General features: G+C 31.8%; 2 protein-coding genes across 2 annotated transcripts; one reads left to right on the forward strand and one right to left on the reverse strand.

Annotated features, from left to right (window-relative positions):
* Positions 1–273: 273 nt before the first annotated feature.
* Positions 274–2,231, forward strand: LOC133690385 (ankyrin repeat-containing protein BDA1-like). The gene is made up of 2 exons (XM_062110665.1): positions 274–1,000; positions 1,265–2,231. The coding sequence occupies exons 1-2, from the start codon at positions 392–394 to the stop codon at positions 2,066–2,068; spliced, it is 1,413 nt and encodes a 470-aa protein (XP_061966649.1). The 5' UTR covers positions 274–391; the 3' UTR covers positions 2,069–2,231.
* A 1,668-nt stretch (positions 2,232–3,899) lies between these two features.
* On the reverse strand, positions 3,900–6,138 carry LOC133689185 (ankyrin repeat-containing protein BDA1-like). Its single transcript, XM_062108965.1, has 2 exons — positions 5,249–6,138; positions 3,900–4,875 (listed from the first exon to the last, which is right to left on the reverse strand). The coding sequence occupies exons 1-2, from the start codon at positions 5,924–5,926 to the stop codon at positions 4,093–4,095; spliced, it is 1,461 nt and encodes a 486-aa protein (XP_061964949.1). The 5' UTR covers positions 5,927–6,138; the 3' UTR covers positions 3,900–4,092.
* Positions 6,139–13,162: the final 7,024 nt, after the last annotated feature.

Consider the following 13,162-nt stretch of genomic DNA (forward strand, 5'->3'; position numbering starts at 1 on the left):
AATAAATACTATCATTATTCTAAAAAAAACAAAACACTATGTAAATGACTTAATAACATACCTGAAAAATTTTCTATTTCAATATACTTCTTAAGAATTTTTATAGCTAGATCCGCTTAATAAAGTTGGAGTCAAGCTACCTCTTTCCTGGGTTGGTTTAGTAGTCAACAAGAATAGATGGGGATTTCAAATTCTGATACACATTTTTTATTGATATATTCAAACATGTCGTCTAAGACTTATTTTATATTTTATGCTGAATATTACGCTTTGAAGTTTTGAGTCTTGACTTCGTAGAAATTTCTGTTCATACAAGAAATAATTTGCTCTCCTGTTATTGAAGTATAGTCGTAAGACTAATCATCCTCGTAAATCGGGGGAACTGAAGCAAATGCTACTCATAAAGATAGGATTGGAGGGAACTATGGAGGAGATGCAAAGAAGACTTAAAGAAGCAGCGGTGGAAGGGAATGTAATTGCCTTGCTGAAATTGCTTGAAGAAGATAAGCTTGTCCTTGATGGATGTGCTACAGATTGTTTTACAGAGACACCTCTGCACATATCTGCCATGCTTGGACACTTGGAATTTACAAGAAAAATCTTATGTCGAAAACCTGAATTCGCAAAAGAACTCGATTTCCTTGGATCATCTCCACTTCACTTGGCAACAGCAAATGGGCACCTTGAAGTGGTGAGAGCACTGCTGTCGGTCAACCCTGACATGTGCTTTGCTCAGAATCGAGATGGCCGGAACCCACTTCATATTGCTGTGATCAAAGGCCGAGTTGATGTCTTGAAAGAATTGGTTCAAAACAAACCCGAAGCTGTTCTTCATCCGACTGCACGAGGTGAGACCATCTTACATCTCTGTGTCAAATACTTCCAATTGGAGGCACTGAAGCTCCTGGTCGAGACAATCACAGACTATGGATTTATAAATTCTAAGGACGAGGATGGCTCAACTGTCCTGCACTTGGCGGTAGCCGATAAAGAAATTGAGGTATGAGAACAGATTTCCCCCACTACGAAACACTACAATCCCTTTATGGCTTTAGCGTGACATGAAGAGTGTAGATTTTGAATTAAAAAATTAACGAGAACTTGTTAGACTCAGGAGTAAGAAGAATTCGGTGTTTCACACTCCACAAAGAACTTGCATATAACTAGATTAAGGAAGATTAATTAGAGGAGTATCTGACACGATTGAAAATGTTAATCGAAAGTTTTTTGGTGCCCATAATAACTTGAAAAAACAAATTTTCAGATCATAAGTTTTCTGATCATGAAAACCGAGATTGAGGTAAACGAGATAAATGCTAGTGGTTTCACAGCGCTAGACATTGCCTTAGCACAGGGTCGAAGAAATTGGAAAGATGTAGACGTCCAGGATTCCCTGCATCAAGTAGGGGCTTCGAGTGCAAAAAACCTCTCTTCAACAATGCACAGATTGGAAGCTGTTGAGGCCATGAACTTACGATCAGAAGATCATTTTAGAAGCTTACATTCGCGGTTGAAAAGGAAGTGTCAAAGGAGACAGAGCTATGGGTTGGGAGAAAAGCGAAATGCGTTAATGATAGTGGCATCCCTCATCGCAACCATGGCTTTCCAAGCTGGGATTAGTCCACCAGGTGGTCTTTGGCAAGAGGATTCACAGGGGGCAACATCAAATGAACATGAAGCTGGCCGGTCCATAATGGCTGATAAGTTCCCAGCTGCTTACAATAAATTTGTGATGCACAACTCCATAGCTTTTCTAGCATCTCTCAGTGTGATCTTGCTACTGATAAGTGGCTTACCATTTAGGTGGAGGTTTTCAATGTGGATTCTGACGGCAATCATGTGGGTTGCAATCACTGAATCAACATTTACTTACTTGATTTCCATATACTGTCTGTCTAGCCTTCATCAGCGTAGGACTTACATTGTGACCGTGGTTGTACTCAGTGTGGTGATGCTTGGATTGTTGAGCGTTCTTCTCGTGGGGCACTCTGTCCGCTTGATTCCCAAGATTGTCAAGCTTGGAAGAAGGTTAATGGCGCCAAGGGATCGTCGAATTTTGTTTGAGTGAGTCACGCCGATGCTGTATGTGCACACAATCTTCCTATAAAAAATGCTAATTGTATCTTGTCCTTCAAAATCTCAGAAGTTCTTATTTAGTCTGTTAATCATATATTATTCTATCCAAATTGTATATTTCTTTTTAGCAAGAAACGATTTCATTTTGTAGTTAATTTTATGTTTTAAGTTAAAAAGTTTTAAAGAGGGACCCAGTCGAGAGATACAAATTGTTTGGATTCCAAATCGATATAATAAAAAACTATATATTAAAAAAAAAGTTATAATTAAACATTTGGTGTTCTCCATGCAAAAACTACCACTTTTATACGGTTTGGTTTTTATCAAAAAAAAATAACCAAACCGAATTTAAAAAAAAAAACCAAAACTAGTTTAAACCAACCGGTTTCGGTTCGGTTCGGTTTTTTAGGACAAAAACTGGTTCAAACTAGTTTGGCTCGGTTTTTTTATTTGGCTCGGTTTTTACAGTTTGACTCGGTTTTTTCCGATTTGACTCAATTTTTTTTACGGTTTTTTTTCGATTTGGGTTCGGTTCAATTCGATTTTTTTGGTTTTATTTTAAAATTTTAATCGGTTTTTTTCACGATTCGATTTTTTCAGTTATTTTTTTCTCGGTTTAATCTTTTTTTATTATTTTTTTGCTCACCCCTACAGGTTTTTTTTGTTCGGTATGGTTTAAAAGTTTTACATGTTAAAAGTTAAACGACCAAGGAATTGAAGTTAGATTGAAAGTTTTAAAATTGAAAGTTAGATTGATCATAATTACACAATTTTAAGAATCAATGATGAATTTGTAACAACTAATTAAATCTAAAGATCTAAATTGATCCAATTAATGATGCAATTGAAAAGAAAAGAAGGATTCAGGATAAATTTAATTGAAATCGCAAGAATTTAAAAACAATGACTAAATTAAATAGACTAAATTAAAAAGATTTGATTTATAGATTAAATTGAAAGAAAATTCAAGATTTAAAACCTTAATTGAATAAAGCAAGGAACTGTAATGAAAAGGAAGAATATCTCGAGGACCAGTTAAATCTATTCATATAGCTTCATTTCGGTCCTATTTGTTTCAATCTAGTCAATTCATACCAATTAAGTCTAATTAAACTGATTTAATTCAATTTAGTCCCAAATCAATTCATACCAGTAGAAACACAGCTACTACCATCTCTCTCACACAAATTCAGCCAAACCTTAATTGCCTTCAAACATCCAAAACCCAGCAAACACCTATAAATTCCAGGCCTTAATCCAAGCAACAACTCATTGCAGCATATTCCTAGCCAGATCTACCCAGAAAAACCAGACCCAATTAACCCAAAATCTAGCAGACCCACTAAAAGCCCAGTTCAAACACCACAGTGACTCTCAGTCTCCAAATCCCACAGCCCTGAGCCACCATATGCATTCTACAACCATCAACCACCGTGTGAACCTCCCTCTCAAAAACCTTAGGAACCACCGTTGGAATCAGTAGGCAGGGCCCCCTTCACGCTGCCACCATCAAACCCCCACAAACCCAAGCGATCCTCTCATCCCCGTCATCGAAAACCGCCCAAACCCAGCTCATCCTCTCACCATCGATCTCTCTAAGCCTACCACAACAATCACTATCACCCTCTCGATTTTGCCCATAACACCAACAGGGAGAGAGACCCAAGTGAAATGGAAAAATGTGGGCTACGGATTGATGTTGTGTCTTTAGGTTTTTGCAGGTTATTTAAATTGCGCGTGAGCTACAGGTGCACTCCCCTTCAGAAGACTCAAGTCACCAGCGAGATTTTTGTAGAATCTAGTATCTCTGCTTTGATACCATGTTATAAATATGTGTAAGGGCTTATCTTTTCATTGATACATAGAACTAATTTATATGGAGCAGATAGTAGTATCTAGGTCTTACTTACATACTAATATTTAGGCCAGAATCAAGAAAATATTTCTATGACTCAGTCTCCATGTTGGCCAAGAAAAATAATAGATTAATTCCCTGATACAAAACTGCATATACAATTAAATGTTGGCGTGAGTTATGGTTGTTGATCGTGAAAATCTCCTTGCTCTTGACCTTCTTGCAAACGTGACAATTTTGCGTATTAGACGGATGGAATGTCCTATAAGAACAATGCCCATCACTCCATAAAATACAACACCGGCGCCAGCTTTGGCTGTAGTACTTTCACCCCGACGGCTAGACAAACAAGATATAGAGATGTAGTATGTCCAGATTGTTGCTACAACTGCGATCCACATGATAATCATCAAAATCCACGTGAAAATCCTCCATTTGAATGGTAGCCCACTAATCAACAATATGATCACACTAATGGATGCTAGAAAACTTGTAGTGTTGTACCCCACAAAAAAAGCAAAATCATCTGGCATTTTATCAGCCATTATGGACCGACCAGCTTCATGTGATTGTGATGGTGGTTGTTGTCGGTCTTCTTGCCAATTACCATTGGGTGGACTAATTGCAGCTTGGAAAGCCATGGTTGCAATTAGTGATGCAACCACCATTAATGCATTTCTCCTTTCTTCCAGCCAGTTTTTCTTCCTCCAACAATTCCTCTCATTTAGAGTTGTGGAGTTATTGGGCCTGATGGCATCCAATCCGTGCATTGTTGATGGCATATCCTTGGAACTTATAGCTCCACCTTCTCTAAGAGTGTTTTGAATGTCTATATCTTTGATGTTTCTTCTGCCTGGTGCTAACACAATGTCCAAAGCTGTGAAGCCATTTGCGTTCAGTGCGTTTACTTGTATCGGACTTTCGGAGATGAGATAATTTATGAGCTGAAAATTGATTTTGCTACCAAGTCAGAAGGAGCAGATAAACAAGTTTTAGCACACCAGAAGAGGATCGGGAAAGATTACATTGTTTCTTAATCAAGCTCCTGTTATTAGAGCTGGTTTAATTAAAAAAAAATGCCAAACAGTTTTCTGGTACAAAACCTTTGTTCGCCTATGATGCCGATTGCGGATCACCGTGCTTTCCAATTTGGCAAACAGAACAGGACTGGAAGACAAGTAATCTTAAACAAAATGACTAATTGCTAATTGCAGGTGAAACTATAATGGGTCATGATTCAAGGTGCTGAGAAAATAAGAGGTCAAAGCATTTGAGCCTAAAGGCTACGGCAGTTCGAAAAGTTATTCTTTCTCATACCTCAATTTCTCTATCAGCTACTGCTAGGTGTAGGATAGTGAAGCCATCATCATCCTCTGAATTTACAAATTCATTGTCAGCAATTGTGATCCCTACCAAGAATTTCAATGCCTCCAATTGGTAGTGTTTGACACAGAGATGCAGGATGGTTTCGCCTCGCTGACCTCTGGTTCGAATGGCATCAGGTTTGGCTTGAACCAGCTCTTTCAAGACATCAATTCGGCCTTTGATCACTGCAACATGAAGAGGGTTCCATCCATTTCGATCTTTAACAAGGCATAGATCCGCGTCCACCAATAACAATACTCTTACTACTTCAAGGTGACCGTTTGCTGTAGCCAAATGAAGCGGAGATGATCCATGCAAGTCTAGCTCTTTGACCAAATCAGGCTTTCGACAAAGAATTTCTCTCGTGAATTCCAAGTGTCCAAGCATGGCAGCTATGTGCAGAGGCGTCTCTGCTGGACATGTAACAGCACATCTATCAAGAAAAAGTTTATCTTCCTGAAGCAATATAAGCAAGGAAGTTACATTTCCTTCAACAGCCGCATCTAGAAGCTTTCTTTGCACCTCCTCCATTCTCTCCATTGTCCATTCTATCTTAACGCGCACCATTTCTCTCAGTGGCCTAGATTTATCAAAGAGACCTTGAGCCTTCCTTAAAGCATGGACACACATTTCCACCTGGTCATAACTTCAAGCTCGCATCAAGTCACGTCGATCTCATTGTCTAAACGCCAGTGGAAAATTTTCGTCCTGACTACGAGGTGGAATTTTCTTAACGGACTTAGTCTAAGTTTATACAAAGAAAATCAACAGTCCCTTTGACAAGTTATGACGTGTAACTACATTCACACATAAGCCAATCTGAGATCATGCCATCATCAACACATTTGAGTCCTATTCAAAGAACCTAGCTACTCCTAAGAATTTGAAGAAAACATGGAGAATTTATTAAGCGGTTGTTGAATTTTCAATGCCTGAATGTAGCCTTCTCCAGAAAGCAAGTAACAACAGGTCAGAGGTTGTTGTCATAAACATGAATATTCCGGGGTTGATGTAAAACCAATGCACCTAATTCTTTTCTTTCTTGAAATTTTTTTTATTGAACAGTTTTTTATTAATTGGTAAATCATCATCCTTACTTATTTATCTATACTGCTCTAGGTCAACTCGTTATCCCTCTATAACTACCAGCGTAAAATAATCTTTGCATCACACAAAATAAATCTTCTTCAGGAAAAATGTTTTTGAATAATCTTGTGCTAAAAATCAAATGAAGATATAAATAAAGTTATATATTTTTAAAAAATGATATTTCATCCTTTAATTCCCTCAAATAAATTTTCTACAAGCTTTTCTTTCATATATTTTTTTTAATTTAGAGCTTTTAGATGTTAGTAAGTTAAGGTAAATAAATCTGTATAAAGATAATGTAAAGAATGTATTAATTATGACACCCATATTAAATTAAGTATTTAATCTCATACCAAGGGAGTGTTTTATTAATTTATTTAGTATTATATATGAATTTATCATGTATTATTTCCACATAATATTCACAATATTCATCATTTAGACTATTGTAATATTTTTTATTTTAACTTTAGTGTTATCATGAATTGTGGGGCTCATTAAAAAAAAATATAAACTGTTAATTTTATGGTTTTTTTTTTAATTTGATGAGTCAAGTGTTGCATCATATTTTTAGTGTCAGCATTAATTGATTCTATCGAATATATTATCAGTAAATATATAGAAGATTTTATCTCATTAAAACCAATCTGAAGAGGATTCTGTTTGATCAAAATTTAAATATTCAAGGAATAAAAAACTTTTTTCTATTAGTTTTAATAAATAATTAAGAGAGAATATTGATCCATCTAAAATTAGCAAGCAACTAGCAATGAGGAGAGAATGACGTCCAATATTTGTCCTTCAACTATCAAAGAGAGACTAGCAACTCCTACGATAGACAAACAAAGCACATCGAATCAGCTAAAAGAAGATGGGACATTTCCAGCAGGGTATTCTCTGAAATATCAAATTTAACTACCGTTTGTTTAGTTTTAGTTTTTGTATTTGCGGTGTAAAAAATATAGTAGAACTTTTGATAATATATTAAATTATGTTTTATACTGTGAGACTTATTAAAAAATTAAGTTTGAAATGTAGTTTTTATGAAGTGGTTTTTATATATTTTTTCAATTGAATTTCGTAAAATTTTGTTTTTTTTTCAAAAGCATTTTTTTCAAAATTTAAAAATTTTTTAATTTTTTTCTTTACTTTAAATTAATTTTTTTTATTTTCAAATCATTTTAATGCATTGGTATCAAAAATAATTTTTTAAAAATAAAAAAATTATTTTAATGCATTTCCAGGTAAAAATCACTTTTGAAAAGTAATCACAACCAACATATTTTATACGTGTTTTTTATTGCACATAAACCTCCACCATAATTTTTAACAAATACGTATGTAAATCCAACTAACCACACATAACCATATTTTTTAAAAATTTATTTTTTTATTATAATTACAAAAACTACTTTAAAAACAAACTCATTCTTAATAATCTGAACAGGAATTAGCTTTTTTTTAGGGTATGTTGAAGAATAACCTCTCCCACTCGACTCAATAACTCCTAATATCCAAGATAATATCTCCAAACTGATAATACTGAATATTATATATCCTCCCGAGCAAGTCGTAAAACCTCCATAGAATCTGAGCTGCACAAGATCCTTCGAAAACCCTTATTCCAAGTACCCAGCAGCCCATGTTTGGAGGTCAGGAGCTCAGGAAGAAGTTATGTTGATATAGTTTTTTTTTTTTTTGCAGACTCTCATATAAGTTTTCATTTCTTTCTACTTTTATCATTGAAATTTTATTTTTTTTTGTAATTTGTTATCGGAAGTTATGTTTGCATGGTTTTATATTTTTGAATTTCTTTTGGTGTGCATGCTCTCATATAGGTGAGATGTTTGAGAATATTTTGATTTTAAATGAAATATTGATTTTATAAAATAAAATTTTAGATTATTATTAAAAAAAATACGGAAGAAGAACCATAATTAACATAACAAATATAACACTTTTTTTTTATTTGCACGACTAAAAAGACGTGTAAAATTATTTTGATTCCTTAAGTTTTATTTTTTTAATAACTAGCTTTATTTTTTTAGGTTTTTATGTTTTGATCCTCAATTTTTTTTTTTTAGTCTTTAGATATTAAAAAAAAAGGATCCGACTGACCATAAAAAAAATTAATCCGCACTTGATTTCAATAGGTTTGTCTTAAAAAAAATCAATAGATGGCTTGTTAGGATTTCTAGAATGTTTATGTGGTTTTTTAAAGTAAAAATAAGTTAAATTTTGGATTTTTAAAGTTAAATTTCATCATAGGTGTCTGGAAAATATTCCAATGAAATAATATGTTTTCTACTCAGATAGGGAGACGATGTGTTGACCAATTTATTAAAAAAAACAATTAGGTAAAAAACAAATTGGTCCTGAGTGAAGAAATTAACGCTTGGCCTCGACAATTTCCCACAATCATATCATAAGACATTAGATTTTTTTTTTATCTTACAGAATTTCATGCATATATTAACACATTTACGTGAATATTAATGATAGATGTGATCAATACCATGAGATGCGTATGTTATATGGTCAAGAGAAATATAATCAAAAGAAAAAAAAAGTCAGTACTACATTGATTTTTCATGGTTTATTGTGATGGCAGTCAATTATCTATTATTATTATTATTATTATTATTATTATTATGTATCTATAAAGCTCAGTAGGGTGATATTTTTACTGTAGCTACGCCACTGTTCACCTTTATATATTTTATTATGAGTTATGATAGTATAATTTTTAAACAATTTCAATTTAATTTTTAAATTTATTTTTTTGCACAATTGAGCTCAAAGTAAAATTCAATTGCATATTTTTTTTTTCATGATTGAGAGTTGAATTGCAAATGACTAAAATGTAATGCACGAATAACATAGATGGTACATTTAAATTTTAGGTGACCGAACCTTGCATTTTTTAAAAAGGGTTGTTGAAGTGTTTTTTTTCTTTTTTTTTTATTTATTGAACTTGATTTTTATTTTTGTCTGTTTTTTTTTATATTCTAAAAAAAATATTTTCATAGAAAAGTTCCAGCTAGTTTTTTTTTTCATTATTGTTTCCAACATTGTAGTATTAGATTAGTGTTTGATTTTACAATTATCTATTTTTGTTATCATATAGTTAAATAAAAATAGTTTTTCAGAAACAAATTATAATCTCATTGAAGTTAATAACTCGATTCATAGGTTTGACATGTTAGCCCGGATTACTCGGTTCATAGGTTTGACGTGTTAGCCCGGATTACTCGGTTCATAGGTGTGACGAGTTCACCCACTGACAGGATATGTTTTTTTGTTGTTAGTCCTTTAATTTTTTTTTCAATTTTATCATTAAATATTAGATTGATTAAGAAATAAATTACAAATATAATTAAAAATACTAATTTAAAAAATAAGAGCATCATTAAATTTAATGGAGCCCATGACAAGAGTTGTCTGGGACTACTGAAATCGAGTCTTGATCATTGTCTTAATAATTTTTTGAAAAACATATCATTTGGTTATTTTTTTTAAAGCTAAGTCTTGTATTTACTGTGAATCATAATTGTATTTAAATCTACAAAAATAATTAATTTAATTTAAACAAATTTCTATGTAATTTAATTAAAAATTAAAGTTAGATAAATAACTAAACGATAAGTTTTAAAAAAAAATCAGTGTAATCCGCGGGGGAGCGGGAACCACCTATACATATAAAGATAACTACGCAACTCAATTTAATTGAGTCAAAGTCTATATCTAATATTCCGTGGTTTAATTTAATTGCGGTCAATTATATAGACTGCTGTCCTCCACTCATTTGAATCCACCATATCCATAACTGATTTTATATTAATTGTCTGTCACGAGTCAACTTTCCTCCTTGCTCATTTTATCTTTGAATTTAAGTTCCCTGCAATTAATTTTGTTTTCTAAGAAATAATATAATATGGATGGAAAAAAAATTAAAATGCGATGAAAACCTTTAATTTCTGGAAGTTTGAGTGTAAGATTGATATAAATTATTATTTAATGGTAAAATTGAGACTACATATAATTGTGGGATTTATTATCACTATTTTAACTCATTAATAGAAAGATATTTTTTTAGGAGGTGATTAAGGAATTTTGATGATAAATATTATAAATAGAATCAATGTTAAACTATAATTAAGATTTGGTAGAACTTGGGTTTGAAGTGCAATTTTTACTTTATTTTTTTTCTTTTCCCTATTTTCACTGTTTTTTTCTTGGGAATATTTTTTTAGGATGAGATAGTAGGACACGTCAATACCCAATATACTAATTTAACAATACTAAATAAAAAATAATAAAATATTGATATGGCATTTCACTATTTTGTGTATTTCCTCTTATTTTCCTCTTGTTTTTTTCTTTTTTTCCCCTCCAGTATTCCCTATCCTTGTCATGTTAAGCTTCACTTCCTATTTGGTGGCAAGCTTTAATGAAAAGTTTGAGTATTCTCATGGAGTTAGGTCAAGTGATCAAACTTCAAATGCTTCGTAAGAAGACATGAAAATACATGTCTTGACTAATTTCATGAGTTTTTTAACTATTTAATAGGTAATTCAATAGTAAGAGTTTGAAATCAAGGAGTTTATTTTTTTTTTGTGGTCTCAAGTTTGAACTATGTGATTGCTAATATGATAGTCACTAGAAGCTTATATGATCATTAACTTCAGGACCCGTAAGATTAATTGAGGTGCACACAAAATGATCCGGACATCCATAATAATAATAATAATAAAGCTTTGCAAGCAAGCATGAAAATACATGGTTAGTAAATTAAATCTTGTATATGAAAATATATGGTTAGTAAAATAATCATTTATCCATTAAAAAAAAAAACCATGTATTCATTCAAAGCCAACTGAGGATGAAGATTGAGAGAGTGGCTCAGAGAGAAAAAAGAAATTAAAATAATATTTCAGAAACAAATCTTTTAAAAATTATTTATTTAAGAATTTTAATCTGGAACGCTCAATTGGAAGACGTTGCAATAGAGCGTTGGGCTTATTTATGACTAGTCAAAGAAGAAATAGGGCTTTAATGCATCCTGCTATAGCATGTTACTACATTATTGACACGAAATATACGGTCGGGTTAAAAAAAATTAATATAATTTTTTTTTAAATTTTTTTCTAGTAGAAAAAAAACTTGTACGGGATGGGTTCATCCGATATGATTTAATTGACTTTGTGAATTCAAAAATGACTCGTAAAAACATAATTTGACTCGAAAAAATTCAAAATTATTTCTTTTAATATTAATATAACAATATAGTGGATTGACTTGGATCAACCTGAGTTAACATGTTAAATTTACGATCCAAGTTACGAGACTGTGATAGCCACATTAAAAACAAATCAAAATAAGTTATGAAACTTTATTCCTAATCAACCTAATATTAAAGGATAAAATTTTAAAAAAAATCTAAAAAAGCAACCTGAGTTAACTTACTAAACCTGTGATTTAGGTCATAAAACCAAGATAGTCCCATAGAAAGCAAATCAAAACGAATTATAAAGTCTACTTTTTAACCAGTCTAATTTTGAAGGATAAAATTTAAAAAATACCATAAAAATGAATCCAAGTCAATTTGCTAAATCTCATGTGAAGAAAATTAAAAAATGACTTGATTTAATTCGGGTTAATCTACAAAATATACGATTCTAGTCATGAGAATAAGATAACCCTATAAAAAATAAATCAAAATAAATTATGAAGCTCAATCCTCAATCGACCTTGTCAGACTTTATATTGAACGATAAAATTTGTAAAAGTTTCAATTAAAAAAATGATAAAAACAAATAAGCCACGTCAACTCTGGATAGCTTATGAAGTATTATTTCTGAGTCATGAGACTATAATAACCTAATAAAAATCAAACCAAAATAAATCATAAATTCTAATTCTCAATCAAACACAATATTAAAAGATGAAATTGAAAAAAAAAATCAACTAAAAAAATAAAAGAAACCAAGTCAATTGGGTTAACTTGTCAAACCCGCGACTCGGGTCATCAAATGAGGACAACCCAATAAAAAACAAATCTAGTATTTAAGGACCCGTGACCCGGGTCATGAAATTGAGATAACCTCTTAGAAATAAAATAAAATAAAATAAAATAAAAAACAATCCGATTTAATAGGGGTTAAAATATCAAAACCCACAAACCTAATCATGAAACTAAGATATCCCAATATAAAGCAAATCAAAATATATTATGAAGTTTAATTCTTAACCGACTCAATGTTGAGTAATGAAATTGAAAATAAATAAAATAAAATAAGGACACAAAAAATACCGCAAGTCAACTCGAGTTAACTCGTTAAGCACTATTCTCGGGTATTGAGGCAAGAATAACCTAATAAAAAACAAACAAAACAAATTATGAAAGTTAATTTCCAATTAATCTAATATTAAAGGATGAAATTGAAAAAAAAAATTAATTAACCATGTTAACTTAACAAAGTTACAATCTAGATAATGATACTGAGATAACTCAATAAAAAATAAATTATATATTAAATTATATATATAAAAACATTAATTGCAAAAAAGAAGGAGGAGTATTCCGCTATATAAGAAAATGTACAGTAAAAACTCATCCTCCGTTATATATATATTTTTTTGTTAATGTTAACACGGATGTCATTCTCATCCTCCGTTAGTTAATTAGTGTTTAGTGTCTCTCAGCTAATAGAACAGACAATGATAACGAGAAAAAAAAATTATTTTAAAAACATAAAAAATTATTTCAAAACTTTT

This window comes from Populus nigra, chromosome 3, assembly GCF_951802175.1.
Source record: "Populus nigra chromosome 3, ddPopNigr1.1, whole genome shotgun sequence".
In the NCBI taxonomy this organism is placed as follows: domain Eukaryota; kingdom Viridiplantae; phylum Streptophyta; class Magnoliopsida; order Malpighiales; family Salicaceae; genus Populus; species Populus nigra.